The sequence below is a fragment of the Syngnathus acus genome, chromosome 4, assembly GCF_901709675.1.
Source record: "Syngnathus acus chromosome 4, fSynAcu1.2, whole genome shotgun sequence".
Lineage (NCBI taxonomy): Eukaryota > Metazoa > Chordata > Actinopteri > Syngnathiformes > Syngnathidae > Syngnathus > Syngnathus acus.
The window spans coordinates 2,497,710-2,523,959 of NC_051090.1; the positions used below are offsets into that span (position 1 = coordinate 2,497,710).

The window sequence follows — 26,250 nt, forward strand, 5'->3', positions numbered from 1 at the left end:
ATTGCTTCTGTCAAGTGCGCATGCGTAGCCCGGCCAGGAAGTAAACCCGCCAGCCGCATCAAACACCGGACTGGCCTGTCAAACACGAACCCGGAACGAGAATGCTTATTTCGTGAGGAGAATGATGTCATGGTGACTCGACCAGTTTCCAACCATTAACGCCAAGCAGACTGACTAAAAGCGCGGACCTACTTCGCTTTATTTTACCTGGATGATCCAACTGTCCACTACCACTTCCTGTTTACCCTCTGACCCTGATTCTTAAAGGCACAGGATGAGATAATCGAAAGCGATCGATTCTTCCAGCGTGGAATGTGGGGGAGGCTGTCCTCACCGACACGGTCCATGTCCAGCGACGTTGAGGAGACCCCCGACATGGATCACTGGTGCGAAGACTGGATGTCCAATTTGCCGAAGGAGCTGTTGGACGTCCCGTTGACCCACTTGGCAATACCGGGTACTGTGTCTTTAATTACAAATCTCTGCTTCATCAATGACAACAACTAGGACGTTGAGTCATGTATTGTCCTGAAATAACGTCAGTATAACTTAAAACGCATGAGTTTAAAATATTTTGGAGTAATAACCCAAAACATTAGGCACAACGCTTCACATGCTGTAATACTACAGTTATTCATACAATTATGCAATATTACTTCCCATTTGGATCTAATTAATTTATGTGCGCACACACGGGCTTTTACTAAAAATTCCTTCAACAGTACCTCATTGTAAGTGCAAGAACCTGTTCTGGTTGTTCAGCATGTGTTTGTGCACGTGTCTTCCAGGTAGTCACGACGCAATGAGCTACTGCCTGGACATCTCCTCCCCCCTGGTGAGGTCTGAGTCAGACCTGTTCAAGGTGCTTGATGGACTTTGCTGCTGCCTCACCAGGCCCACCGTTTTCAAATGGGCCACCACGCAGGTACCACCTCTGGAGATCACAAATACAGATATGAACACAAGTCTGACGAGTTTTTGTCACTTCATCTTATGTCATCAAGGAGGAATTTTTACTAGGGAAATAAAAATGTGTGCTATGCAAAAAGTAAAATGTGAGCAATTCAGTTCAATTACATTTGAAATTGCGCAATATTGTAATTTTTTCCCATGTATATAACAACATCCCCAAAGAAAGCCATATTTTGAAATGCTGTGCACTCAGGAACGCTGCATCGAAGATCAGCTGTCAATGGGCATTCGGTATTTTGACCTGCGCGTGGCCCACAAACCCAACGACCCGTCGTCGGAGTTGTACTTTACACACATTTTATACACACACGTCACCGTCCTGGTGAGTGACACCCGACGCTCGCTGAGTTTCGCCCTGACGAATGAGCTCAAACGCACGCTTACTATTGACCAATCAGGACACTCTGTGGTCCGTGGCTTCCTGGCTGGAGAGTCATCCCAAGGAGGTGGTCATCCTGGCCTGCAGACACTTTGAGGGGCTCAGCAATGCACTCCATCACTTCTTCATATGCAACATCAAGAAGATCTTTGGCACTAAACTCTGTTTGCGCCAGGTGATGTGGTATGCTTTGGAGCTGTTTCTTTCCATTGCTAGATCTTCGACGTGATGCTTTGGACTACAAGATGCTTCTTTTCATTGAGTTTTTTGAGCGTATACTTTCCACGATGAGACGTCCCTTGCTCTAACTCGAGAATCACGTTTGTCTTTTGCCGCTCAGGAAGCCGACTGGTCCCTGAGGTCTCTGTGGGCGTCGGGTCGTCAGGTTCTGCTCTCGTACGACGCCGACGTAGCCTCCCGACACGCTGACCTGCTCCCTGGCATTCCCTACTGGTGGGCCAATGAGCGCACGGCCTGCAGCGCCATCAACTTCCTGGAGTGGAACAAGCAGCTCGGAAGGCCTCGTGAGTCCACTTGACATCTCCTCACCATGACATCGGGTAGCAAGACCTGCAAGGCGCTCAAGCATTTTTAGAATGATTCTACCCGTATGTTGTTGATCAAACATTTGAGGTGCAGGTATTATTTTTGTCCACTGGGGGTCGCCTTTCTGAATATTCGACTGCATCTGTTTGTCCCCGCAGAGGGTTTCTTCGTGGCGGGCTTAAACCTGACTGCTTACAGGAATTACATCCTCACCAACCCCAAGGAGTCTTTACGCACGATGACCTTGGCTCAGTGGAAGAGCCTAAGCGAGTGGGTGAAGCAGCAGACCCCCGGCTCGGACCCCCACAGCCTCAATATCATCGCCGGGGACTTCGTGGGCCTGCTCCCCCTCTGCCCCCTCGTTGTGGAACTCAACAGGAAACTACTGACGGATAAAAAGCAGCACACTGAAAACGGATGCTAACAGAATCCTCGTGGACATTTGCACCAGCCAATCAAGTCTGTTCGTTGAACACTTTTTTATTACTGTGTGGTAAATCGTACTGTGAAATGCAAATGCAATAGTTAGCTTGTCGTGGTGGTCACAATAGTAGGAACAACTGAGCGTACTGTCTGTTGATGTATCAAGAGTTACGCAACAACCGGATTCATTACATTCTGCCGCCTAAGGAGGAAATTGTTTTTTACAATGAGTCATGTAGTTGGTCGCTAGCCAAACATCTTCCTGTAGCGCCCGTACGCGGCGTTACCGATGACCACCTGAACGACGGCCGAGCCCTCGTCGGCGTCCACGCTGACGTCCTGCACGGCGGCCTCCCTGTACAGCCAACTGAGGAGCACAAAGGTAATTATGACACAGCTTGTGGCGTCTGGCCTGAACGTGGTCACCTCACCTGAGCTGCGGTGTACTGAGGTCCACTTTCAGGCTGACGAGACGTTTGCCCGTCGCGGCCACCACGCGCTCTTCCACTGTTAACTTCAGAACCTCCAGACCACGCCCTTCCAGGGCCGAGATGGCCAGGGCGTCGGTTTCCGTCCATTCATAACTGGAAATCAGAACGTTTGTTTATTGATGTGTGCCAAATAAAAGCCAAAGAAAGAGTGACTTACTTGTCGATGAGGTCAATCTTGTTATGGACTTCGATCATGGAGCTCATGAGTGCGTCTGGCACTCGGAGGTTCCTCAAGACGTTCAATACGTTGGCCTTCTGGTTGACGTTCTCCGGATGGCTCACGTCCCGTACGTGAACTAACACGTCCTGACGCACGCACGAGACAAATGTGGACCAACATTCATAAAATCACTTTTTAGGGTTGCATACCGAGTGCTTGATGTCTTCTAGCGTGGCGGCGAACGAGTCGATGAGCTGGTGCGGCAGCTGCGAAAGGAAACCGATGGTGTCCACGTAGAGGACGGTGACCCGGCTGGGCAGCAGGCCCGCGTGCACAGTCACGTCCAGCGTGGCGAAAAGCCGATCTTGCGGATGCAGCCCCGCGTCGCCCGTCAGCGCTTTGATCAGCGTTGTTTTGCCTGCGGACATTTGCGGAAATTTGAATTTGCTGAAAATGCGGCCATCAATTGAAGTGACTTGTCTCACCACAGTTGGTGTATCCCAGCACAGAGACGACGGGGAACTCTTTGTGCTTCCGACGGGTTCGAAGCAGTTGCCGCTTCCTGCTCAGCTTTTCCAGCGCCGTGCGAATCTTCATCTCACGCTCCCTCAACACCCTTTGCTGGACCTCCAGTTGCGTCTCGCCTGCATAGACCACCAACATCAAAATGGCCAGGTTGCTTAAAATTAAAAAAAAACTCCCGTGGCGGTGGTCAGTTTGCAATGTTGGTTACCCGATCCTCCGATGTACCGGTTGCCTCCGCCCTGCTGGTCCATGTTGACAAATTCATTTTTCAAACGTGACCTGCCAGGGGGAAAAAAAGTTGACATTAAACACCATTATTATTGTAATGTTTATTTTTGTTTACATAATTGTAGCATAGACTTTTGTGTGGTACCTTAGCAGAGGGATTTCGGCCAGCGAGATTTGTAGCTTAGCCTCTTTGGTTTTGGCGTTACAGCGGAAGATATGAAGCACCAGTGAGTATCGGTCCAACACCTTCACCCCCCACGCATCCTCTAGCTCCCTCTAGAGGACAACAAGCAGATTTACAGTGATTTGGCATATAGGCGCTAAACGTTTTTTGTGAACACAGGCACACTACTATAAAAAGAAGAAACCAATTAGTCATCCCTACCTAATTTGTGGGCCAATTAAAAGCTCAGATATGATAATGTATCGTCACGTCAATCTGAAATTCCAAGTGTTAAAATTTCTGCACAACTAGAGTGACATCACCTCTGACGATGGCGACAGGCGCTCCACGTTGACAAAAACGGCAGTGATGCCCGCTGTCCGTCTGATTCTCTCTGCGTAGGGAAGAGAAACACGTGATGATTGACAACCTGTTCGACCTATGATGCTAAAGTGACGGTGTGAACATGAAGTACCCGTGAGCATCTGGAAGTTTCCTTTGCCGAAGATCTTCCTCTTCTCTGGGGTCTTGGTGGACAGGATGAGGCGATCCACCACGGACCACTTGTCCAGCGTGTTGACCAGCGCCACCGCCTCCGCCATCATCAGCTCGGCTGCAGGGGGGGGGGGGGAGTCATGTGACCGATCGAGAGTGATTCAATTGGCCTGACCACAATATCCGCCTGGTTGACTACGATTTACCTGTGGTCAGGTGTTGCTTCCTGCTTCCCCACTTCACATCAGGGTGGACCACAAAGATCCGATGCGGGCCACCTGTAAGGGTCGTGGCAGGCTGCAACTCCCGAAACAGCTCGTCCGCCTCCTCCTCCATCGAGTCTTCATCCTCATCATCTTCCTGCTCTGTGAAACCTGCACGTAGTAGTTGTACTTTAGTTGCTTTTCAAGGTGGTTGTACTTTATTTCCCAAGCACCTGTGCCTTCAGTGAAGTCGTCCGAGCGCCTCAGGATGGAGCGAGAGAGGCCAAACGCTCTGCTGCACTGCGGCGTGGGGGCATCTCCGTGCAATGGAAGACAGCTCGTCCACGCTGGGGGCACTGATGCTACTGCCCGGCTGTTGCGTGCACGGACTCGGTGCAAGAAAGACGACCACGCGTGGATCCTCCTCACGATTGCCATGTTATTTGCGGTCTCTCAATCACGTCATGTAAACTAACATTGTAATTCACCGTTTCCTCATACTACATAAATACTCGCAACATACTACTGCGTAACCCAAACAGTACAAATGCAACCCTAATTATGCTTGCAGGCAACAGTTACCATGGATTAAATACTACGATATATTCAGAGTTACTAACTACGAAGTAATTAGTTTAATGCAGCTAAAGTGATTTAGTTATCAAGTAATTTGCGTTTGGGTGATGTTTTCTTCCTATATCTGCAGCGATAATGCCTGCAAAATGAAATGCGGAAAAACAAGTTTATCACCATCGCTGCCATATTGTGTTTTTGCGTCACTTCCTGTATTTTTTCAATAAACCTTTTAACTACTTTTGTACAGATAACGAGCGAGCAAAAACAAAGTTTACTCATAGAAGGAGCAATATACACTATTTAGTCAATGAAACAAACAATACGACATTTTGAATAGTGTTATACGTTTTTTGTATTATTTATGCTGTAAACGTCACTTCCGGTCGCTAAATTGTTTCGGTACGTCAATGTCAATAATGAGTTTCAGTTTCTTGTTTACAAAATACACAATAGTAAATTAAGGAGACCACAACACTTCAAAGTTAATATTGTTTATGGTGTTGTCACGGTGCTTTTCGCTATGCCACGTCCTCTCTACAATTTTAAAAACTAGTTATTGTTTATTGCTTAAAACAAAAATTATTTCTCGTTTTTGGGGGGCAATTGCCCTCTAAAGGATCATGGCGTCATTAGGCTTTAAAATTCGATTCAATTTCACTCTTTCATGGGATATGCTTCGTCTCAAGAACAGTTAGATGAGCATTTGTTATCGGTCTTTCTAATACATAAATAATGCATGTAATATTTAACCTTTACCAATGTCAAATTAGAAATATTAGTACGGAATTGATAGGTGAAATATGGGCGTCAGAGGTGATTCATGTCATTGAAATCCCCTCTCCCGGCCGCCTCCAGGGTTTAGTGGGCGTGTGCTCAAAAGGTGAGAGAAACCAAACAGGTTGGACCGAACACATCAATGGCCCCTCCTGATACAAATTCAGCAGTCTTGAAAGCGAATCCTTCATGTCTCATCTTCCTTTCGCTTCTTCCCACACTTTTCACGCCGTGAGTGTAAAGAGGAGCGACAAAAACTTTTACGGCGCGACAAGACGCAACATGACGCTGACATTCCTTTGGGGTGAACAATTGATGCGGAGTTAGACAACTTCAGCGTCAAGAGTTTTCATAAAAAAAGGGGAAATCAGTGTTAGGGGGCAGAGAGGCGATGCGCGGGCCACTGTGGAGCACAGGACTACTGCTCAGCTTCTTCTTCACCTGCTGCAACGCTTGGGGTAAGATTTAAATCCACATTTAATGACGTCACGGTGAGTTTTACTTCGTGTGCAATACAAGGAAAAGGCTAACAAACTGGTCTCTTTACAAACAACATGAAAATTGTGGAAATGCTCTCCCCAGACGTGGAGTGCGTGCTGGGCATTGTGGGCCAGCCGCTGCGGCTTTCCTGCTTTTACCCGGAAGCCCTCACCTTGGCCAATGTCTCTGTTGAGTGGAGGAGGAATGAGAATAAGGTGGTTGGAGACGACGATGACAACGACGACGCTCTCACCGGCAATTTCACACTAAGCCTGCCCACCGTGGACCCACAGGAAGACAATGCATCCTATAGTGTCATTATTAGCGCTCGGGAAAACCGCAGCCTGGAGGCCTGCTCGCTCTGTGTCAAGGTCGCTGGTAAGTTTGTTTTATTTTATTTATTTATTAAAAATACATTTCCTTTAAATTTCGAAAATAGAGACCCGAGTCTTACCTCCGTGTTATTTCTGTGCGTCAGCTCCATTTAGCGCTCCCGAGCTGCGGTGGGAGGCGGCGGTGGAAAATGTCCCCAGTGTCTTCCAGTGCGATTCGGGCGGCGGTTTCCCCAAGCCGGTTGTGGACTGGCTGATTGACGACGGGGCCCAGGAAATCCCAGAGGGCTCGGTACAGACCCAGGTGGAGCTGCGGGAAGACTCTCGCCTCTACCACGTCACCAGCTACTTGTCCGTCAACGTGACGGACAACAACGTGTCCTGCGTGGTTCACAACACGCTACTCAACCAGACCCTAACCTCCACCACACGTATGTGGGATGTCACTGCAGGGGGTAAGGGGAGGATTGTGATGTCACTGGAAAGGGGGTCGGCATGGTCTGATGGCCAATATGGTGGCCCTGATCTATGCACGTTTATATGTGGGTCCCGATGGCTTCTTCCTTGTCTCTGCTTAGATGCGGTGTGGCATGGCCCCGTGGTGACCCGGGCCAAAGACGCCCTGTGGGTATTCAGCACGGCTCTGTGCGTTGTGGTGGGTATCATGGTGGCCGTGGGCTTGGGCTACCAAATCCACCTGGACCGGGTGAGCAAGAGGAAGAAGATACAACACCGGAGCAGAAGGGACAGAGGTAAATATAGGCGGGCACTGAAATAGTTTGGTCCCGGGTGAAACTCTCACATGTGCATTTCGTCAAAATTGGAACTTAGAACATTTTTCAAAATGATTAAGGATTTGGATAGCAACTATTAAAATAATGCAGTCAGATTTTTGCATTCTCTACTGTCAAATAACGGCACCGCCATCTGCAGGTTACCACAGGAGACGTCAGCAATCCGAGGAAACGGAAGTGGTCACGTTGCATTCGTGGGAGTCCAACGTCTAATCGTCCAACTTTGAAATGTTCCTTCTGCACGTGATCGATATTGAACCGCAAGTTGGCTATTTTAATTTGAAACAGACATTTCATACTCGGAAGCACCTTCCTGGAAAGTTAGAAAAAGAAATTGACATGTCAAAAACAATATGTACAAAAAGCTCTCAAGGACTCACGGAGAAGATTGAAAAGGAAACGGAAGAAAGGAATTTGCCTAAACCATAAATAAGGTGTAATTTTTTTAATGGAGGATTCACCATGAAAAAGGAGATGTGACGATTTGTTCATCACTGCTCGAATGTTTTAATGAATTCTTGGCACTTTAGCTTTGGAGCTCTCAGTTTTTTTCCAATAAATTCATTTTTTTCACAATGTGTTTATAAAATCATTCTTCATTCATCTCAAGTCAAAAGACGCACCTCTTAACGTCAAACAATCACAAGTGAAAAACGTTCACCATCTTGTCATCTGGCCTCTCCCTGCGGAGAGGTGACGGCGTAGACGTCGTGGCGGCGCTTGCTGGTGATGGGGATCTGTTGCCGCACTTCAGCCAGGTACTGAAGGTCTGAAATCAGCGCGTCGCCGAATGAAACACAAATTTAGACAATTTCATAAAACAAATATTCAAATTCAGGCTGTAAAACTTAGCCCAGTGCTTCTGTGCACTTGACACTCACCGATATCGGCGTAGATCACCGTCTCCTCCGCGCCGGCTTTCGAGATAACCTCCCCCCTTGAAATGAGACATCTTGGTGAAGCAGCATGTGGCTCATTCTTGTATTCTCTCCCATTCAAACAACCTTTAAGCGTTTCAAGTCAAGTGCTGCGTCTCACCAGGGGTTCACCACAGTGCTGTGACCCCAGGCCACGTAGGAGGCGCTCTCGTCCCTGGCGGGTGAAGCCGTGGCCACGTACACTTGGTTGTCCACAGCTCTGTGAATCACAGATATTTTCACACCATTGCGCTCGTGGATCGCAGTAGCGCTGTACATCGGAAAACCTCACCTGCCCCTCTGCAGGAGCTCCCAGTGGGCCGGACCCGTGGTCATGTTGAAGGCTCCTGGGTAGAGCAACAGCTGACACCCTGACCAGCAGAGAAGAAGAACCTGTCAAAAAGCCTTATAACAAACATCAACGTTGGTGACACACTCACCCTTCCTGCTGTAGAGCTGCGCCAACTCGGCAAACCTCAAGTCATAACAAATCCCCACGCCCACTTTGCAGAAGGCTGTGAGTAAATAGGACATTTGGAATATTGTCAAGACAAAAGAAAATAAATAAGAGCAAGTCGACGGCACTCACGTGTTTCAAACATGGACAAGGTGTTGCCTGGGCTGAGCGTTTCCGACTCCTGGAAGCAGATCTTGCCTGGAATGTCGATGTCGAACAGGTGGATCTTGAAGAGGAAAAAGCAACAGTTTGTGTGTGTCATGTGTCTCTGTGTGTGGGAATCAAACTTCTTGGTGGTGTACCTTCCTGTGTTTGACAAGGAGCTGTCCATCAGGTCCAAACACCAGACAGCTGTTGTACAACTTCCCTGCATCCTCCTCGGGGATGGAACCTAGTGCAATGAGAATGGAAATAAAAGTCATGGTGTTATACGTGAGAATTGGTGTGAAAGATTTGTAATAAATTGGGTTAGGCAGCAGGTTCTCACCTCCTACCAGGTAGACCTTGTTGTCCTTGGCTGCCTGGGAAAGAAGCTGCGTGGACTCTCCTGGGATCTTCTCAGCGTAGGTGGGAAAGAAACCGCTCCCATAAGGCGAATTGAAGCATTCCTGCAAGTTTTTAATTTAGTCAAATTTAATTTAAAAAAAAAAAATGGTACTGTGTCTTCTCACCGGAAGCAGCACCACTTTGCTGCCTTGTCCCGCCGCCTCGTCAATGAGTCTCCGAGCCCGGCTCAGGTTGTCCGCCTTGACGCTTCCCACCTGCAGCTGGATGACGGCAAGCCGGAACTCTGCGAGCAGCGACAACAAGACGCCATTATATGTTTGTGTTTTAGTGAGGCTCTCAGTCGATAAAAAAGACACACTTACTGGACATTGCCTTCGCTATTGTAGACATGAATACTACGGCTACTTGTAACTAGTGTTCGTGCGTGGTGTATGTTTATATGCTAACTACATTAAGGCTAGCCGTCAACTGCTCTTCAAAGTAAAAGTAAATGATTAAGTTTATTTCTTCAAGTGAAGACTGATGACAGTATTGATAGCCTTAGACTTTCTTGATTATATGTAACACAATTCAACATTCATAGTTATTCATCGTACTTTGGCGACCTAGGTGTATACGCAATGCCATAAGACTTTACTCTGAAATGTAAAAGGAAGTGACGTTTTCAGGGGCGGAAATCTGTCCGCCAATCGCGTTTCTGTGCGAAACTTGGATTTATTAGGATTTTGTGGAATTTCCATTAGTTAATCAAAAACAACGATTATACAGCAGTGATATCGTTTTGTTTATTAAAATGGGAAATGTTTACAAAATAATAGCAGTACAGTAAGGTGCAAATTCAACCTTTTTTTTTTGCATTGCCAGCCGAGTGGTGCCATTCTTTTGTTAGTGATGTTAACCAGTGGTATTAAGACTAGGACCAATAGTTTAATTCTTGTTCATATACTTGCAAGTGTAATATTTACAGCACGATGCATTGGCGTAACGATCAGAGTGAAAAAAGTCATTCGTTGAAAGTTTTGTATTCAAGTTTGTGTCGACCATATTCTAATCAGTATGTATAATCAGTAATGTTTTCTTTAAAGCGCAAAAGTAAACTGCAAATAATTCTGTAATGAAACAAATGTTGATGCTCAGTTGCTACATCACACGCGAGATGAATTTAAAGCCTTGCTGCATACTCTTAACTTTGGAGATGCTTCACATAACAGCAGTACATCATATGTACATATTTATAATGAACCTCACATTGGGTTTCTACTTAAGGCTGACTGCTGGAAAAAAATCAAAGAACCTCGCCTCGACTGTAACATTGCTGCTACTAGTCCTGTACATTCAGTACTTGTCCGCCTAAATTAACCGGTGTGGAAATAAGACAGCGAAAACACTGTTAAACATTTAACAAAGTGTGTCACATAATCATTGAACAACCGCTTGGATAGTAACGCTACCTTAAGGCCAGAGGAAAGCTTCCAAAGTGGAATAGCACTGCTTTAGAATGAACAAATAATACAGTATAACCAATATATATATATATATATATTTCATAAGTTAGTGTAAAGAGGGCAGCATGATACGCTCTGGGCTCCCGCAGTTGTGCAGTGGAGCGGCGTGGCATCCGAGGGCCAACGCCGCACCGCGTCGGGGACCCGAGGTACTTCCAACAGTTTTTGTTAGGGGCAAGCGGGCACCAGACGCCGCCGTTGTCGTGGTCATCGTCTGTCATTTTACGAAGTCTCCAGCGCGTCGAGGACCTTCATGATCTGCTGCTTGATCACCTTGGTGGCGTCTCCGGCGTTGGGGATAAGATATCTAAGCGGAGGCAAACACACGCAGATTAGCGACTCATACAAGCACACCAAGTGATTGAGCAAAAAGTCACCGTTCCACTGCGGAAATCTCCACTCCGGTGGAGTTGTTGGTGCCAAACTTGAAAGTGATGAGCTCCGGGTGCTTCTTCTTGGACGTGATCTTCACCACGGAGCTCAGCGCTTGTCTGGACTGGATGTAAGCGAAGCCCTTCCTGGTGGCGATCTCGCGAAGGCAGTACATGTGCGTGGCTGTGACCAGCAAGTGGCTGCAGTTGAGCGCAAAACACAACGTAAGAACACAATAAAAGAGAATTTAAAGAAATAAAGTTTTGACTCACCTGGGGAACATGTGACCGGTCTCCTTCACCTCGTTGCACGGGATGTGATGCTTGACGTCGGGCTTGTTGATCCACGTCTGAACGTTGATAATCTCCTTCCGGTCGTCGTCCGACATGGACGAACTGTCGATCTCATCTAAAGGACGCAAGGGGGACACGTCGATAAAAACGCTCCTCACATCTGATGATGAAAGAAGATGATGAAGCATTCACCTGTGTCGTACTCCTCTTCGTCACCAATACTGAAAACGGGCTTCACTCCGCGGTAAGGTTTGCCCACGCGGTCGCTGCTGCTCACGTGTCTGAAGAGAGGAAACGCTTTAGTGGGGGGGGGGAAATGCCGAGACTGCAACACGACTGTGGAAAAAGCCCAATTCGTCTATTTGACACAAATGGCGATGGCAGATGAAGACCTCCAAGCTGCAGAAAAAAGGAAAAGCGTGACAAGAATTGCTAGGAATAAAACATATAATATAAAGACAATGAATTTGCTTTTAAAGAGGGTCTTGCCCAGCATAACTGAGAAATTCAAGTTTGTAAACCACTGTAATGACCAACGCACCCCAACAGATGGCGATGTTGCATCACATTGGTTTTGAGATCAGCATAGCTTTTGAGTAGACAATAAAGATTAGGCAGTGAGTCTCTTCTGCGTGACATACGGAATAAAAAAAAAGACGATGAAAGCTGAAGTGAGGATGAATCAACCAACGCCTACAAAAAAAATGTTAGTGAAAGCATGACGACTAGCATGTGTGTGTTTGTTTGGGGGTTAAGAGGGAGCCATGAATGCTAATACAGAGTGGCATGCGTGAATGTGTTCTTCAGAGCCAGTCGCTGGCATGCTGAGAGCTCAATAGCGAGCGCTTACCTATCAGGAATCACCTTCTCTGGCCAGGGCAGATTGAAAGATATTCTAGCATGAAATAAGGTACAAGGTACGGTGAATATAATTTGTTTTGGGGCTTGGGGTGAGCAACACTGACAAAGCTCAAGTCCACAATCGGACAAATATTTTCATTTCCACTGGCAACACGGGCACATAAAGGAATTGCTCACCTGTCCACAGGGGTGGACGTGTTTTCAATGAAGCTGATCATCTTCTCTTTCACATTCACCGACTTGGACTTGAGGGCAAAAGTCATTTTGTTGACCAAAGACTTGACACCTTTGCCGTCACTCAGAGACTCCCCCTGGTGGCCATGCAAAAGAACAAGAAACTTGCTCACTTCCAACTCAAATGTCAACCAGGAAGCAAAAATAAAAAAGACTTTTCTGCCGTACGTCTGCCGAGCTGAGGCTGCTGTGAGATCCCGACGTGCTGACGATCCAGTGGATGTACGACGAGTCCAAGCCCTCCACGTTCATGTCCACCAGGTGCTGCTGGAGAGCTGAGAACAAACACAAACACTAAATTATCTGTCACTTAAATTGTGCTTGGTTATCCCTTCCTAATTTATTTATTGAGGCAACCTGAAAGGCTTTTAAAAAATAACTATACTCACCCATGAAGCCCCCCTTAGCAATGCTGACATATTCCTTATTTTTCTGCAAGACAAAGCTCTTAGTCAGCATAAAATGAGCCCGTGCGTTTTAGCCCACCCTATTCGAGTCTCTCACCTGCAGGAAGTGTGCCAGCACCATGTTCATGTACATGTCCTCCTCCTCTCTGCCGCTGCCCATGAAGCACAGGTGCTCTCCGCTGGCGACCGAGCCCGACTCCAAGGACTGCTTCTGAGCCTCCAAGAGGGACTTGACCGACAGAGCAAACTCGGACGGGTTCTGGAGCATCTGTGGCGAAACAGAAAAAGTGAGCAATTGACAAGAGAGGCGCCAGGATGATTCTGAGTACCACTGATGGCGCTAACTCACCAGGTCTGAGTCCAGATGGAAGGCAGTGGACAGATGACCGGCATTGTACTGCTCAGCCGGCCGGCAGTCCACCACAAAGAAGCGCACCCCGTCCTGAGTAGAAAAGAGGGAGGTGGCGGTACGTTAGATTTTATTCACTTGCATTTTAAAATGGTCGGCAGCTCAGTCACCTGCTGATGTTGGTTGGCCAGCAGGATTTCTGGGACAGACACTGGGAGGCAGAGCGCCTGACTCAGGTCGATGTCCTCCTCCTTCAGAGCCACCAGACTGCTCCCGAACAGGTTTTGGTTCATCTGGAAAGAGAGAGAAAGGCGTCAGCGGTCGACATCAGACTAGGATGTGGTAGATGATGGCCAGGAAATGGAAGTCCAACCTTCCTGAGCGACAGAGGAGTTTTGCTCTGGTAGTACTGGGCCAAGGAAAATAAGTCCTCGATGTCCTCAGCTTCAAGTAGAGAAGGAGATTCTTCCAGCATTTCTGTTAGCCAATGTTATTCATTAAAAGTGATTTGCCGCCATCTTGTGGCATCTAAAGTCAATTACAATTTTTTTGGGGGGGTCAATGAACACCTCAAGCATGCAGACTGAGGATCATACTTACTGATGATGTCATCTTTGTTGTCTCCTTCTCTGTCAAGGATGGACTCTCTACAGGTTGGATATATAAAAAAAAAAAAGTAAGAAGTCCGATTCTCTCTCACAGGAAAACGGTAAGACTTTACTTGGCATTGACGAGGATGATGAGCAAAAGGAAGAAGATGAGGAACGGGTCCGCTTGTTGGAGGTAGCAGTCCCACAGAGCCTGGGTGACGTCGGCCGGGCAGTGGCTGGAGAACAGGCTGCCCATCTGTGGAGAACACAAACAGTTCGGGGACATTAACAGCGCAGTGACGGAAAGAATCAATTTGAGGAATTCCAACACACCCAGTGGATGGCGTAGGAGTCAGGCGTGATCTTTTTGGTATCCAAGAAGGAGCAGAGTTCAGGTTCGTGGTACTGCAGAAGCAGTCGGTATAGGTGGAACGGGCGACCTTTGGGCACACACTCCCTGAATGGGGGGAAAAAAAACCATCCTTAAATGATGTGATTTAATAGGCAACTTTTATACACAAAACATTTCGATTGAAAACAAATAATTGTTTAAAAGGACAGCACACCCACCGGGGTATGTGCTTGTTCATAATGGCGTAGAAGCAATTGTAGAGGTCGCTGCGGGCCAGCCGAAGGCCCAGCAGCGGTTTGAGTAGATGCGGCCAGCTCAGGTCAGAAGTGAAGCTGATATTGCGCGACTTGCAGTAGAAGGTGACCACCGCCTCCACGTCGGACACCATGTCGCCGCGCTCCTCCTCCGACACTTGAAGCTGCTCTGAATGTGGGAATCCACAAAAGAAAAAAAAAAACATGAGTGACCAAATCCCCCCAAATTTTGTTCAAACAGCGATCCGCATTTCCTCACCAATCAGCTGCTGACTGCGACTATGAATGAGCGTCTGTTCTGGTAAATCAAGGATGCCATCCCATTGGGCCAGAGAGTCTCCTTTACCGGACACGTTCAGCGCAATCTAGCAACACACAATAAGCTGTTGATGTTCAACTTATCACTATTTAAATCTTAATTTCCAGACAACTGTACCTTCCACATCTTTGCTCTCTGTTGAGCTGAAGTCTCCTGAGGGTGGACGACACCTTTGTCCATCTCCATGTCGGAACTACCCGAGTCCAGAGCCTCAGCTAAATCTTGGTCCCTGATGGGACAAACCGAAAGTTTTCAATTATCAATTAGATTTTATGTATCGCGAGTGTTAGGAACAGGTAGTAAAATACATATGAAACGATACACCGCTCCCTAACACATCACATTCCATTCATTCCGATGGGATGATGATGTTGATCTGTCCTTTATGACCCTATGCAAGTCGGTCAAGCAGAGAAGCGAGGTATTGTGTCAGATTTCTTTAAGCACGTCAAGCAGCAAGGGAAACGAAACAGAGGCCATTGTTGAATCGAGCGTTCCGCTTTGGTTGGGCTTGAGCGCAACAAATCCCAGCTATCAATTGGACTTGCTCATTGTTAGCATTCTCAGCGAGTTAACCGGCGAACTAGATATGCTGACCAAGCGAAAGATATCCAAAATAGGCTTTTTTTTTGTTCGAAAGCTCCTCAAAAATACACGAGTAAGTTCGACGTGAGTGTGACTCCTAACGTGGTGACTAATTTTAATAAATGATAAATAGCTGGCTAAAAACCGAAGAGTACAACACACGGAATAAACGATACAAAAGCAGATTAACAACACAAATTTATCGTCCATCAAATTCGGTAGACCCGCCGCGGATAAAGAACGTCCGACTGCAGGAAATTGATAAGTGTCGCTTTACGAAAAGGACAAAAAGAAGATTGTCTCACCAGCTGCCCCGGAGCGCTTCCTCCACAGCATCCGCCATTATTGTGTTGACGAGACACGTCAAGTGCCGACAAGTATCGCGAGAGTTTGTTGGTGGCTGAGGGGCGGAGCTAACGTGTCGGTGTTTTGTTTTTGCTTTGCGTTGATTTGTATTTATTGTAAAAAGTGAAAGCACGTCAACAGTCTTTCCAGGAATCATAACTTTATTAGGATTCAAATTCTATTTCACTTTGGTCACCATACACATCGATGAAGAATGTCAGTAGAATTTGTCAGTCAAAATCAAAGCGTCCATCTCAAAACCTTTACAACAATTCCAATAGGAAATTTGTGCCTGTCTGTAAAACGAGAAACAACAAAAAAAGGCTCAGTTAACGAGATTAAAAGGATGACCCCGGCAGGTGAAAAGGAAATGAAACCAGTTTTCTTGTCCCCAACAGGTAAATTAAATCGTAGAACTGTTTTAACAATGCAGGTGCTATAAAAAGGAGGCGTTTTAAGTCAGACTGATAAGATTGATTCTCCTAGTGTTCAAACAGCGCAGGCGTTGCATTTACATTAGAAAGTGAACATGCTGCACGCAACGTAGAAAAAGAAAAAAGAAACAGGCAATTCAATATTTTAAAAAACAAGCAAAACAAAAAAAGAAATACCATTGCCTGCTTCCGAATCAACTTTTGCATACAGGCCCAAGCATTCCCAAGACAGACATGACATATTTGGCTACATGTTTTGAATCTTCAATTTGGAACTGATATTGGGAGATAAATGGAACAAAACACTTTGATAGTCAAACTTTCTCTCACAGTATTCTCTGCTGACAAGTCACAAGTCCCCTTTTTTTAATCGTACTAACTGTCATTTGTGTGTGTGACACATGGTGGGGAAAAAAAAACCTTAAGCATTCCAGACCCTTTTTCAAACACAACGTAAACACGATGCTCAGGCGGGCTCTTCGAATTATTATTCTTTTTTACATTATAATCCAGCATTTTCCCCACCTCGCTTAAACAAATCGATGCAGTTACACAGTTACGATTGGAGAACGAGCAACCTTCAGATTGATGCCGAGTTAGAGCGTTGGCGGCTTGAGGCCGTACTTCCTGGCCACCTCCGTCTGGGCGTACGCCGCGTCACACAGCGAGTACAAGTGTGCCATCTCCATCTCCGATTTGGCCAGGTTGATGGCCTTGTTGAACATCTCGATCGCTTTGTCCAGATTACCCCTGGGGGAAAAAAGTTACCCTCTGGTTATCTCACATCTCGAAAAAGATCAGTGGGGTCCCCTCACCTTTGAACTTCAATTGTTCCCATTGTTTCATAGGCAAAATCACATTTGTTGTCAATCTCGATGGCCTTGCTGATGAGGTCTAGACCCAAGTCCAGGTCTTGCTTCCACTGGAGCTGTAGCAATCTGCACAGAATAGGGATCAAGATTTATAGCACACTACGCCACAGCCTTTTTAAAGCCTCGCTGAACCCAAAGCAGATCTGTAGACATCAAGAGTAGGAATCCTCCATTGTGACAGTCTTACCCTTTGTGGACATACGTCGTGGCGTTGTCGGGTTCCAGCTCAATACACTTGTCATACATCTCGTCCGCTTTGACAAACTGCTGCTGATCGGTCAAAGCCTAAGAAGGAGGTATGAAAATGTTAAAGTATTGTTGTCACACTGAGAATAAATCTGAGTTCTTACCTGAGCGTAGAGCGCATAGCCCTCAGCGCACTTGGGGAACCTTCTGATAACGTCCTCGAAGCCGTCCATGGCGATCTGGACTTGTGATGGTTTGTGGCCCGTGTACGCTTGTCTGTACTGGAGGACACAGGAGTGTTTTTTCACGCAAAGTCGTTCACGCTAAAACGTGGCGGACGATTGTCTAAACTTACCAGTGCGAAACATTTCTGTGCCTGGGCGAGAGCGGAGTCGGGCCTGAGCAGGATACACTCGTCAAAGTCCCCCACGGCTTCATCCACCTGGTCTAGAAGGATCTTCAACTGAGCAAACAGCCACAAGTTATAAAACATCACTTCTGGAAATAGAATATAGAATTGATCAACCTGACTTATACCTGCCCCCTGTGGTGGTACACGTCGGGGTTGCGCGTGTCGATCTCCGCCGCCATGTTGAAGTCCTGCGTGGACAGCATGGGTTGCTGCTGCTGCATGTACATGCTGCCACGCTTGATGAGAGCGTTGGCTCGCAGCTGCCGACGAGAAAATAGATGAGCCCACACCAAAATAAAACAAGCAAAAAAAAAAAAAATGCAAGCACCTTCACGTTGGCCTCCTGCATGTTGATGACGCGGTCCAAGTCGGGCTGAGCGGCGGTGGCGTTGCCGATCAGCAGGTAGAAGGTGGCGCGCAGCAGAAGCGCCTCGGCCGTGTAGCGACCCTCAGAGTCCACTTCCTTGGTGCACTCGCTGATTATCTTGTCGTAGTTCTCCTCCTCCATGAAATGCTTGGCCTTCAGGTAGCCCGAGCTAACGATGTGGAGCAATTTTTAAGAGCGCCAAATAGCAAGCTTGCCATCCCCTTGAGAAAGAGCAAATCATCTTCCCTCATACCTGGCCGTGACTTCAGAGGCCTCGCCCTCCTTGTCTTTGTCCTCATCCTTCTTCTCGCCCTTCTGCAGGGGCTGCGAGATGATGTCATCGGTGAAGGAACCAAAGTAGGACTTGATGAACTGAGGCGAAGGCATCATTGGCTCACGGTTCTGGAACAGACGGAGCATGGTTACTTTCCCTTCAAGCAAGTTCATTTACTATGCTTATTTCCAGCCACTAGGTGTCAGTGTTTCTCCCTGAACACATACAATGGTTTTTTTTTCCCCTTGGTAAATATTTTAAATGGCATTGTTTTGAATACAATTATTGAAATTTAATGTTATTTTAGTCTACAGTTAAAGTGCAAACAAGGAAAGTACATACCTTGTATTTTTCTTTAGCCTTCTCCTTCCCCAGATGCTTGAGCACCTTATCTGCCAGCAGCATGCTCTGTTGGTTCTGGAAGGCCTCCAGGATACACACAGCAGTGACATCTGTAATGTCACACAACCAGGAATGTCACGCAAAAACTTTTTTTTTCCATTTTTACCCCTCACACACATCTACACCTCTCACCTTCCAAGCATTCCTTCTTATTGTCCAGCTTCTCCAAAGCTTTAGCCCTCCTGAAAAGAGCTTTGACATAGCGCGGGTTGAGCTTCACAGCCTCTGAGCAGTCCTGCACCACCTCAGTCCATTTCATCTGTGGAAAAACAAAAGATTAAATGAATGAATGAATTAGACACAGTTACCTAAACAGATTATCTACATTTTAGGGTTGTAAATTATGCATCAAAATGTAACATCAACACGCCTGATCTCCTCAAGAAGCAGAGAAGGACTCAAGAACTCTTTGCTTGTTTTGTTGAGCGTGGTGCCAACCTGCTGTTCGAAGGCCGCTGCTCGGTTCTGGTAGAACGTTGACAGATCGCTTTTCTGCTCGGCTGGGCAGAGCGCGATGGCCTCGGTGTAACACTGGATGGCATTGTCATACTTGGCTGCCTTAAAGTATTTGTTGCCTTTGTTCTTTGCTGCTTGGGCCCTGTCCAAAGGGCTCTAAAAGGGGAGGAACACAGGAGCAATAACCAACTTGCAGCATCTGCCTTTGTTGCAATCAAATTAAATTTACAGAATTATACTTATCAAACATAAAACACATTTTAAGTTAAAGTTAGGTTACAATGAAATCCTGACGATAGCATTATGACGAATTAGCAACCAGCCCTGCAAATTTGTAGGTTAGTGAGCTCGTAGCATTAGCACATTCTCATTTGTTTGATCGAGTCGATAGACCGAGTGCGCGTGGCCTCCCCAGCCGGAGGGTAGCTGTCATAGGCAGGTGTCCTTGGGTGCGCGTCACCTCAGTGGCAATGACACACCCTCGGCCGGATAAGCCGCCCAGCAAGCCCCGCGGCACGCTACAACCCTCGCGGTTGCGCCATATGAAAACGCCGCCGAGCGGTACCATGTTGTCCAGCCCCTGGTTGGCTCTCGAGTCGCTGTCTTGGCCCTGCTCCGGACTGGCGCTGCCTTCTGGTGTTATCCGTTCGCCGCTGCCTTTCCCCGGGCGTCCCTTCGCCTTGCTGCGGTTCCACAGGTACACGGCTCCTACCCCGAGCACGATGGGAGCGCCGACCAGCAGAGCCAGCTGCCAACGGGGGAGGCCGGTGCCGGACTGCGGCTCTACTGGCTTGGAGGCAGCCATGATGAGCAACCCAGGATCGGCGAGCGCGCTAGCTAGCGAGTTAGCAGCTCTGCGCAAGTCGTCTTCTTCGCGTGCTTGGAGCAACGTGAAGAATCATGGGATAGCGGCTGACGGGAGCTGTAGTTTTTAAGTAGTGTCATTTGTAGTCCAAACTTGCTTCCGATTAGTTCAGGTCCAATATGTTATTTTGTGTTTTGACGGTTTGTTCTGTTGTCTCAAATAAAATTTAAAGGTGCTTTAGACATACAAACAATCCATTTTTGTAACTATAAATCTGTTTTTAAATACAACCCCTGCCTGAGAAACCCCAACCCTGGTTTGAGCTTGAATTTGAAATCCTATAAACTGAGCTAAAATGATCCAAGTCTCCTTAATATTATAGGAGTAATTTTAGCTCTAACACCTCTTCGTTATAGAGACGTTATTTAAGCCTGACGGGGTTGACTGTAGCTGACTTTGACGACTGGTGAGTGTCGGTCACAGGTCGAGAACAAATAGCCGCAGGCAAAAAAACATCGAGTGGCGTCCAGACACAACAGGGCTCAGCTCCCAAATGGGACAGAGTAGTTGGCAAAGACTAACACACGTGTCAACATAATGGTAACCTATAAAATAAAAATGTTGATGATTTTGTGTCTAAGTGACCCTATTGCAAAGAATCGCATGCCATCCCTTCGCGTTGTTTATCTCAAGCCTGTTGGAAATTTACAAGATTAGCTCCTGTAAAATTCAATATTGCCAAATTAAAAGCTATCTCATGAAATCTGGTTGTTTTAGTCATGTTAAAATATATTTCATTAAAACATGAAGAAGAAGAAACAATTTTGTCATATTTTGCTACTCTTTACAATGGACATTGTGTTGCTCCTTCTAGTGATAATTACTTGGCCACCGGGGGCAGTATTACCAATTATCACCAATTTTGTGTTAATTTCCATGTTAAATATGTTTTTTTTTTTAATGAAATGAAGTAAATAAAAAAAATAATGATATTTTGCCTCGCACGCTTCATGCACACACGGAAGTGTTATAAGCTGATGTTTTGTTGTCCTACATACCAGGACCAGGGAAGCACTCCATAACTATTGACATGTTTGATGCGCTCATGGAAAGTATGGCACATTGTGGAGATGCCTCGGGGAGGGGGTGGGGGTGCGGATGCTGACTGGGTTGAAATGAAAAGGGTTCCAAAAACCAACACTCCCATCGTCAGTCCCTCCAGAGTGACAACTCTCCTCCAGCTAATAGATTGAAAGGGATTGCGGCAGGTTATTTCAGGATAACCTGGGAATAGTCAGTCAGGCGTTCAGTCAGTCACCGCATCCCACAGTCATGTCGCTGAGGCTTTTGCCCGCCATCATCATGGACGACGAGGATGATGACGGCAACTTTACCAAGTGGATGAGCAGCTACTGGGGACACGGAGCCGAAGGACGCGGCGGAGGTGGTGGAGGAGGACACCTGCGTGAAAGGAAGCGAAGTTTTAGGAGACCGGCCAAGACAAGAGTTGATAGACGAGCATCTCTTCCAACAGTCGTAAGAATGCAACACAATGACATAAAATATCTGTATCAATGACCTCATCGATTAATCAACGGTGACTCAGCTAAAATGAAATGGTAGATAAAACAATTCTGCTTTTTCCACAGTCCCAACTTGACGCCATGAAGCTGAACCGGTTACACGCGGCCACTACTGCGAGTCACGCGAAAAGCCGAGAGGACAAGGGTGAGGTCAGACCTCACCAGAGGGCTCGGCGGACATCCTCAGACGACAACGGACGCTCCAAGTCGGCCGTCCCGGAGAGCCGCATCGGAACCATCCCTGAGCTGACCGAATCCTTTCAAAAAAGACTTTGTCTTCAAGATAAATGCACCCCGTCCCAGGTGAGCAGGCAGAGGTCACAAAATGAAGACGACGCTGCTTTTTCTTCATGTGTTTTTGTTTTTCAGAACGGAGATGTCAAGATGTGTCTGCTTTGTCATGACAACGTGTACAAAAGTGGTGCTGGCCTTCAAGAGCCGCATTGTGCGCACACCTTTCACAAGGAGGTAATGCTTGTAAATACTAACTTGCCATGCATGACGTCATGAAAACTCACCAGTCTGCTTTTGGACGAAAGGCCGCTCGCAGGTCCGAGCCGTGCGGCCCACGCAGTGGCAGCGAGACGGCCGCGACCTGCATGGTGAGGAGACTCCTGAGCGACAGGCGGAGGTCCGCGGATGAAGTCGGTGCCGTCACCCCCGAAAAACAACAACAGCAGCAGCGGCAGCCGTTCCGCCGGCAGCTTTCCCTGCGCCGACACCGTTGAACTTAACACAGTGTATATTTTTCAGTGGCAGGCCGAACGCGGAATTGCCACGTCAGAGATTTTAGTCTACAACTTCTTGATGGCAAGGCATGCAGGCTGACCACATGCTCCACTGTGCTGACAACTATCTTACCTGATATATTAATAAAAATGTATTTCACAATGTGTTTCAGTGCATGGAGCAATGGCTGTGGAAGAAACAAACGTGTCGTGTCCTGGTGTCCATGCCCTGGTTCTCGTCCCGCTAATTTGCTCCACAACTCCACCATCCCTGCATGAACTCCTCCTTGTCGTTGCGAAAATAATAGTTAACTCGTATATTTGCAAATTCTTTTATTTTATTTTTTTTACTTTGGTCTGGTTCACTGTTACACTCTTGAACAGCTCATGTACTGTAGTGTACCTAATGGAGTGGATTGTGTGTTTCGCGTGTACCACCAGGGTTGTGTTGAGGATCACTCCCTATCGAGTCAGTTTTCCATTTTGCAAAAAAAAAAAATCATTATTCACCACATACGGACTTTTAGTGGACTTTTAAGTAGGGTTAGGGTTAGTCCACAAATTACATTTATATACAGTATATTGTTACTATTTGGGAGTAGTGAAGGAGTGCATGACTCCCAATACAGGCCAGGAGAGACAACTATGAATATATAATGTATTGAAAATAATACTTTGCGTATTCTTGTAAATTGAAAATAAACTTATTTTCATTGCAAATGGTCGCCCCCCCCATTCATTTCCTAAATAGGTGTCCCCTTCAGGAACCACTCGTTTTTCTGTGTACTATCGCCCAATATGTATAATAAACAAATCCTCCTTGGCAAGGGGAGGTGCCAAAGTGGACAAAGACTTCCTCGGCTGCTGTGTACGTGCTACGGGCCTCGTTTCTGCTCGGTTCGACTCGGCAGTACGGAAAGTTGCGGATTCTCTTTTTTTTCTTGAGCAGGCGGAGTGAAAATGCACACGTGGAAACCTGAGATTGACGCGTGTTTCGGCCATCGGGAAATCGTGAATGTGACGTCGCTGAGCCTTGCCAACCAATCACAGCGCTCGAGAGGGAAAATGGGGAAAAAAGATGTTGTGAAACGGTTCAGAGGCGACGAGGATTTTGAGGAGAAAGTCAGGGTCTACTTCGATGAGGAAGTTTGCTCAAATGATGGAAAATTCAAGAAGTGTTCATTTTTATTTTAACTAACTTTTTCTTTTTGAAATATTAGGAGACACAACTACTTTGGGTAAGATGCTCACCCCCTTGGTTTTTCCACTCTGTAGCTTTTTTTTCTTCTCTTAAATGCTTTGTGCTTACTTATTTTAAATAAGCCGTACATTATAAAACTCACATACAACTTTCTGCTTTATTTTTAACCTTTTTACTGATAAATATCTTTTTTCAAGATCCCTACAAAAATACCATACCGCAATTTACATGTTTTAATCATTTATGTAATACAGAAAAAATCTATCTAAAATTACAATTTATTCTCAATTTCCCCCATATTTTGTTTATTTCAAATGTTCTTGTGTTGTAAACTTGTATTGTGTAAAAAAAGAATCGTCTGCTTTTTGTTGATTTTAGAAGCTCCAAAAATAGCTTGCTGACAAATGAGCCAGGTCCTTATATCATTTCATTTCATTCTAAACTTACTTAAATTCATTTTAGTGCTTTTTGTCAGTGCACCTTTTGGCACAGCTGATGCTTCTATTTACATTTTCACAATTAATCAAAACCCCAAGCACTATTTTATTTAACCCTCACTCCTGCCTCTATTGTAACACAGCGGTTGCCACGGCGATGGTTTTGTTTTTCTCATTCTGAAGTGGTCTTGCCCGGAAACAAACATCCACTTATGTTTGAGCATCCTTGCTTTCAAAAGGTGACCGACCGTTTGATCATCATCTCCTAAAATGGATGCTTACCGCGCTACTTGGGAAATCAAATCAAGCAGGTTGTCAGAAAATTATTCTCTAAATCGGATTTGAAGCTCCAAATGCGAGTGTGTACAAGCTAATTGCCTGTCATTACTGTGTGCTTCAATTCCAGCCTACCATTCCTTTTCCTGCTCAACCTTCTCACAACACGATGCAAAGTCATAACTAAAGTAAATATTTCCTTCAATGTCATCCCACTGCAGGAGTTGCATCATGGGGAGCTTCAAGGGCCACGCGCTTCCTGGGACCTTTTTCCTAATTGGCGGCCTCTGGTGGACGGCAAAGTACTCACTGTGGCACGCCACCCGGCGGAACAAGAACATCGGTTCCACCCGGCTGAGCAGCCGAGCGGCGCAACGTCGCCTGGAGGTCATAGAGAGCTCGCTGGTTCTCTTCTTCTCGTTAGCAGGTGAGCGCAAGCTGGTGACATCCCGCAGGGGGTCCGTTATGTGATTGACCGCCGCCGTTTGTCATCCAGGGATGATAGCGGAGCAGTTCTTGGCCGACGGACCGAGACTCAGGCTGTACGACTCTGCGGAGAAGCAATGGAAAGACCTGATGAACTGGCAACACGCCACCATGTATCTCTTCTTCGGCCTGGCAGGATGTGTGTCCCTGATTGTCCACACCACCGAGGCCGCGCCCCTCGCCCTCGACAGGATGATGATGGCAATCGCCTTCTTTAATGAAGGTTGGACATTCAGTACAGAAAATAGTGAAACCCCTTTGAGAGGACGTTACCAAAAATGAAATGTTGTTCTTGCAGGGTTCCTCTTCCTTTATCACCTCCATGGCCGGTCCATGCTGGACGTGCATTTGCACATGTTGCTGCTCTACGCTGTTTTCGGCGGGGCGGCGGTGGCCTTCCTGGAGCTTTTTCACCGAGGCAACATCCTTCTGGAGCTGCTGCGCTGCGCCCTGACGCTGTTGCAGGGTAGCTGGTTCTGGCAGGTGAGTGGTCAAATATTTTCAAAGTGTTCTAGGTGGCCCCACTAGTCCAAAGGCGCTATTCTGATTACGTTTTGGAACATGCATTCGTTTTCATTCATCTCAGGTGGCGGCCATTTTGCTACTTTCCCACTAGCGGTCCCAGCAGAATTGCAGGTGCGTTGCTAAGCAACCGCCTGAGTTTTCTCTCGTGTTTGCATCCCAGATCGGTTACGTGCTGTACCCTCCCAGTGGGGCCCAGTGGGACCCCAAGGACCACAACAACATGATGTTCATCACCATGTGCTACTCGTGGCACCTCGCCTTCGCCATGCTCGGCGTAGGCATGCTCTACTGCCTGGTCAGCTGGTGAGGATATGCAGCTAGCAATGGTCAATTCGCTCCTTCTCCCAACAGTTAACATGTTTTTTTTTTGTCGTCAATTCCTTCCTAGTGCCGTTCGCACCCGACTGAAGAAAACCCCCCCAGTGGAAATGGGCCTGTTGAAGCGCAGCAACAAAGACCCTGAGTCTGAGGACGAGGCGGTGTGACGCCGACCACCGCCACCGTGGTCGTTTAAAATCAGGGACAATATGTTTGAGGTGTGAGGAGAATCATCACTGCCTTCATGTGTTATTCTAACAGCCTTTAGTAGCTTGTATTTTCAGGGCCCATGATATCAACGGTAGCTAGCTATTTTGCTATTGCTATACCAGCCAGTATGAGCAGGGTGGGGCCCTGTTTTGCCAAACTGTTTGTATTTTATAACGTTATTTCATGTCATTACACTTGAGTATTGTTACGTCATATTTGGTCGTGAACAAACAAACAAACCACACACTTCTATTTATGTTCCTACAAACGTGTTAAGAAATAATGACGGTATCTTTTTAAGAGTGACTTGCACTTTATCACAGTCTCATGTTTTTTGCAACACTAATAAAAACATATTATGTCTAAATGTGCTTGTTATGTAAATAAACA

General features: G+C 46.6%; 8 protein-coding genes across 13 annotated transcripts; 4 read left to right on the forward strand and 4 right to left on the reverse strand.

Moving 5' to 3' along the window:
- The first annotated feature begins 18 nt into the window (after window positions 1-18).
- On the forward strand, window positions 19-2,963 carry si:dkey-66a8.7 (PI-PLC X domain-containing protein 1). Of its 2 annotated transcripts, XM_037248684.1 has the most exons (6): window positions 21-457; window positions 789-925; window positions 1,166-1,294; window positions 1,371-1,526; window positions 1,692-1,875; window positions 2,056-2,963. In XM_037248684.1, exons 1-6 carry the CDS (start codon window positions 313-315, stop codon window positions 2,319-2,321), a joined length of 1,017 nt encoding a protein of 338 aa, XP_037104579.1. In that variant the 5' UTR covers window positions 21-312; the 3' UTR covers window positions 2,322-2,963. The 2 variants fall into 2 exon arrangements, with proteins under 2 accessions (XP_037104580.1, XP_037104579.1); XM_037248685.1 differs by lacking the exon at window positions 1,166-1,294 and having other exon boundaries at window positions 19-457.
- gtpbp6 (GTP binding protein 6 (putative)) lies at window positions 2,567-7,003 on the reverse strand. Of its 2 annotated transcripts, none has more exons than XM_037248673.1 (11): window positions 6,870-7,003; window positions 4,589-4,756; window positions 4,363-4,500; window positions 4,211-4,281; window positions 3,870-4,000; window positions 3,705-3,775; window positions 3,457-3,615; window positions 3,181-3,389; window positions 2,969-3,117; window positions 2,752-2,904; window positions 2,567-2,687 (listed from the first exon to the last, which is right to left on the reverse strand). In XM_037248673.1, exons 2-11 carry the CDS (start codon window positions 4,716-4,718, stop codon window positions 2,567-2,569), a joined length of 1,332 nt encoding a protein of 443 aa, XP_037104568.1. In that variant the 5' UTR covers window positions 4,719-4,756; window positions 6,870-7,003. The 2 variants fall into 2 exon arrangements, with proteins under 2 accessions (XP_037104568.1, XP_037104567.1); XM_037248672.1 differs by lacking the exon at window positions 6,870-7,003 and adding an exon at window positions 4,819-5,394.
- Window positions 6,035-8,114, forward strand: LOC119121278 (T-lymphocyte activation antigen CD80-like). Of its 3 annotated transcripts, none has more exons than XM_037248690.1 (5): window positions 6,035-6,393; window positions 6,518-6,793; window positions 6,894-7,202; window positions 7,326-7,499; window positions 7,669-8,114. In XM_037248690.1, the coding sequence occupies exons 1-5, from the start codon at window positions 6,327-6,329 to the stop codon at window positions 7,752-7,754; spliced, it is 912 nt and encodes a 303-aa protein (XP_037104585.1). In that variant the 5' UTR covers window positions 6,035-6,326; the 3' UTR covers window positions 7,755-8,114. The 3 variants fall into 3 exon arrangements, with proteins under 3 accessions (XP_037104585.1, XP_037104587.1, XP_037104586.1); XM_037248692.1 differs by having other exon boundaries at window positions 6,894-7,178; XM_037248691.1 differs by having other exon boundaries at window positions 6,036-6,393; window positions 7,681-8,114.
- Window positions 7,982-9,901, reverse strand: nit2 (nitrilase family, member 2). Its single transcript, XM_037248693.1, has 10 exons — window positions 9,785-9,901; window positions 9,587-9,705; window positions 9,403-9,523; window positions 9,218-9,306; window positions 9,048-9,141; window positions 8,899-8,973; window positions 8,751-8,829; window positions 8,580-8,678; window positions 8,423-8,478; window positions 7,982-8,310 (listed from the first exon to the last, which is right to left on the reverse strand). The coding sequence occupies exons 1-10, from the start codon at window positions 9,810-9,812 to the stop codon at window positions 8,210-8,212; spliced, it is 861 nt and encodes a 286-aa protein (XP_037104588.1). The 5' UTR covers window positions 9,813-9,901; the 3' UTR covers window positions 7,982-8,209.
- A 286-nt stretch (window positions 9,902-10,187) lies between these two features.
- On the reverse strand, window positions 10,188-15,915 carry tbc1d23 (TBC1 domain family, member 23). Of its 2 annotated transcripts, XM_037250024.1 has the most exons (19): window positions 15,849-15,915; window positions 15,076-15,187; window positions 14,899-15,004; window positions 14,604-14,808; window positions 14,367-14,490; window positions 14,165-14,289; window positions 14,044-14,090; window positions 13,817-13,920; window positions 13,614-13,736; window positions 13,444-13,536; window positions 13,192-13,362; window positions 13,077-13,119; window positions 12,856-12,962; window positions 12,631-12,764; window positions 12,443-12,487; window positions 11,785-11,873; window positions 11,572-11,707; window positions 11,305-11,499; window positions 10,188-11,234 (listed from the first exon to the last, which is right to left on the reverse strand). In XM_037250024.1, exons 1-19 carry the CDS (start codon window positions 15,884-15,886, stop codon window positions 11,150-11,152), a joined length of 2,082 nt encoding a protein of 693 aa, XP_037105919.1. In that variant the 5' UTR covers window positions 15,887-15,915; the 3' UTR covers window positions 10,188-11,149. The 2 variants fall into 2 exon arrangements, with proteins under 2 accessions (XP_037105919.1, XP_037105920.1); XM_037250025.1 differs by lacking the exon at window positions 12,443-12,487.
- A 116-nt stretch (window positions 15,916-16,031) lies between these two features.
- tomm70a (translocase of outer mitochondrial membrane 70 homolog A (S. cerevisiae)) lies at window positions 16,032-20,159 on the reverse strand. Its single transcript, XM_037249868.1, has 12 exons — window positions 19,857-20,159; window positions 19,274-19,447; window positions 18,968-19,094; window positions 18,776-18,885; window positions 18,413-18,561; window positions 18,121-18,328; window positions 17,918-18,052; window positions 17,736-17,843; window positions 17,545-17,661; window positions 17,382-17,479; window positions 17,138-17,260; window positions 16,032-17,072 (listed from the first exon to the last, which is right to left on the reverse strand). The coding sequence occupies exons 1-12, from the start codon at window positions 20,094-20,096 to the stop codon at window positions 16,919-16,921; spliced, it is 1,743 nt and encodes a 580-aa protein (XP_037105763.1). The 5' UTR covers window positions 20,097-20,159; the 3' UTR covers window positions 16,032-16,918.
- Window positions 20,160-21,294: 1,135 nt separating this feature from the next.
- lnp1 (leukemia NUP98 fusion partner 1) lies at window positions 21,295-22,645 on the forward strand. The gene is made up of 4 exons (XM_037249871.1): window positions 21,295-21,632; window positions 21,746-21,982; window positions 22,049-22,147; window positions 22,219-22,645. Exons 1-4 carry the CDS (start codon window positions 21,429-21,431, stop codon window positions 22,405-22,407), a joined length of 729 nt encoding a protein of 242 aa, XP_037105766.1. The 5' UTR covers window positions 21,295-21,428; the 3' UTR covers window positions 22,408-22,645.
- A 633-nt stretch (window positions 22,646-23,278) lies between these two features.
- tmem45a (transmembrane protein 45a) lies at window positions 23,279-26,227 on the forward strand. The gene is made up of 6 exons (XM_037249870.1): window positions 23,279-23,645; window positions 24,543-24,748; window positions 24,818-25,030; window positions 25,106-25,290; window positions 25,493-25,635; window positions 25,721-26,227. Exons 2-6 carry the CDS (start codon window positions 24,553-24,555, stop codon window positions 25,815-25,817), a joined length of 834 nt encoding a protein of 277 aa, XP_037105765.1. The 5' UTR covers window positions 23,279-23,645; window positions 24,543-24,552; the 3' UTR covers window positions 25,818-26,227.
- The last annotated feature ends 23 nt before the right edge of the window (window positions 26,228-26,250 follow it).

What these genes read in the sequence shown, in the direction of transcription:
- si:dkey-66a8.7 (XM_037248684.1), top strand. Translation starts at nt 313, where the DNA reads ATGTGGGGGAGGCTGTCCTCACCGACACGGTCCATGTCCAGCGACGTT. An exon ending in GACCCACTTGGCAATACCGG is followed by an intron (nt 458 to 788) that starts GTACTGTGTCTT and finishes CGTGTCTTCCAG; the next exon opens with GTAGTCACGACGCAATGAGC. An exon ending in ACACACACGTCACCGTCCTG is followed by an intron (nt 1,295 to 1,370) that starts GTGAGTGACACC and finishes TTGACCAATCAG; the next exon opens with GACACTCTGTGGTCCGTGGC.
- gtpbp6 (XM_037248672.1), bottom strand. Translation starts at nt 5,023, where the DNA reads ATGGCAATCGTGAGGAGGATCCACGCGTGGTCGTCTTTCTTGCACCGA. An exon ending in AAGATTGACCTCATCGACAA is followed by an intron (nt 2,905 to 2,968) that starts GTAAGTCACTCT and finishes TCTGATTTCCAG; the next exon opens with TTATGAATGGACGGAAACCG. An exon ending in CTCAGTACACCGCAGCTCAG is followed by an intron (nt 2,688 to 2,751) that starts GTGAGGTGACCA and finishes TGTGCTCCTCAG; the next exon opens with TTGGCTGTACAGGGAGGCCG.
- LOC119121278 (XM_037248690.1), top strand. Translation starts at nt 6,327, where the DNA reads ATGCGCGGGCCACTGTGGAGCACAGGACTACTGCTCAGCTTCTTCTTC. An exon ending in CACCTGCTGCAACGCTTGGG is followed by an intron (nt 6,394 to 6,517) that starts GTAAGATTTAAA and finishes TGCTCTCCCCAG; the next exon opens with ACGTGGAGTGCGTGCTGGGC. An exon ending in GTGGGATGTCACTGCAGGGG is followed by an intron (nt 7,203 to 7,325) that starts GTAAGGGGAGGA and finishes GTCTCTGCTTAG; the next exon opens with ATGCGGTGTGGCATGGCCCC.
- nit2 (XM_037248693.1), bottom strand. Translation starts at nt 9,812, where the DNA reads ATGTCTACAATAGCGAAGGCAATGTCCA. An exon ending in CAAGGTCTACCTGGTAGGAG is followed by an intron (nt 9,307 to 9,402) that starts GTGAGAACCTGC and finishes TCATTGCACTAG; the next exon opens with GTTCCATCCCCGAGGAGGAT. An exon ending in GCAGCTCTACAGCAGGAAGG is followed by an intron (nt 8,830 to 8,898) that starts GTGAGTGTGTCA and finishes TCTGCTGGTCAG; the next exon opens with GGTGTCAGCTGTTGCTCTAC.
- tbc1d23 (XM_037250024.1), bottom strand. Translation starts at nt 15,886, where the DNA reads ATGGCGGATGCTGTGGAGGAAGCGCTCCGGGGCAGCTG. An exon ending in ATGAACAAGCACATACCCCG is followed by an intron (nt 14,491 to 14,603) that starts GTGGGTGTGCTG and finishes CCCCCCATTCAG; the next exon opens with GGAGTGTGTGCCCAAAGGTC. An exon ending in ACTCCTACGCCATCCACTGG is followed by an intron (nt 14,290 to 14,366) that starts GTGTGTTGGAAT and finishes TGTTCTCCACAG; the next exon opens with ATGGGCAGCCTGTTCTCCAG.
- tomm70a (XM_037249868.1), bottom strand. Translation starts at nt 20,096, where the DNA reads ATGGCTGCCTCCAAGCCAGTAGAGCCGCAGTCCGGCACCGGCCTCCCC. An exon ending in TAAGAAGGAATGCTTGGAAG is followed by an intron (nt 18,886 to 18,967) that starts GTGAGAGGTGTA and finishes GTGACATTACAG; the next exon opens with ATGTCACTGCTGTGTGTATC. An exon ending in GCTATGCGCTCTACGCTCAG is followed by an intron (nt 17,480 to 17,544) that starts GTAAGAACTCAG and finishes CCTCCTTCTTAG; the next exon opens with GCTTTGACCGATCAGCAGCA.
- lnp1 (XM_037249871.1), top strand. Translation starts at nt 21,429, where the DNA reads ATGTCGCTGAGGCTTTTGCCCGCCATCATCATGGACGACGAGGATGAT. An exon ending in GAGCATCTCTTCCAACAGTC is followed by an intron (nt 21,633 to 21,745) that starts GTAAGAATGCAA and finishes CTTTTTCCACAG; the next exon opens with TCCCAACTTGACGCCATGAA. An exon ending in CGCACACCTTTCACAAGGAG is followed by an intron (nt 22,148 to 22,218) that starts GTAATGCTTGTA and finishes TTTGGACGAAAG; the next exon opens with GCCGCTCGCAGGTCCGAGCC.
- tmem45a (XM_037249870.1), top strand. Translation starts at nt 24,553, where the DNA reads ATGGGGAGCTTCAAGGGCCACGCGCTTCCTGGGACCTTTTTCCTAATT. An exon ending in TCTCTTCTTCTCGTTAGCAG is followed by an intron (nt 24,749 to 24,817) that starts GTGAGCGCAAGC and finishes TTTGTCATCCAG; the next exon opens with GGATGATAGCGGAGCAGTTC. An exon ending in AGGGTAGCTGGTTCTGGCAG is followed by an intron (nt 25,291 to 25,492) that starts GTGAGTGGTCAA and finishes TTTGCATCCCAG; the next exon opens with ATCGGTTACGTGCTGTACCC.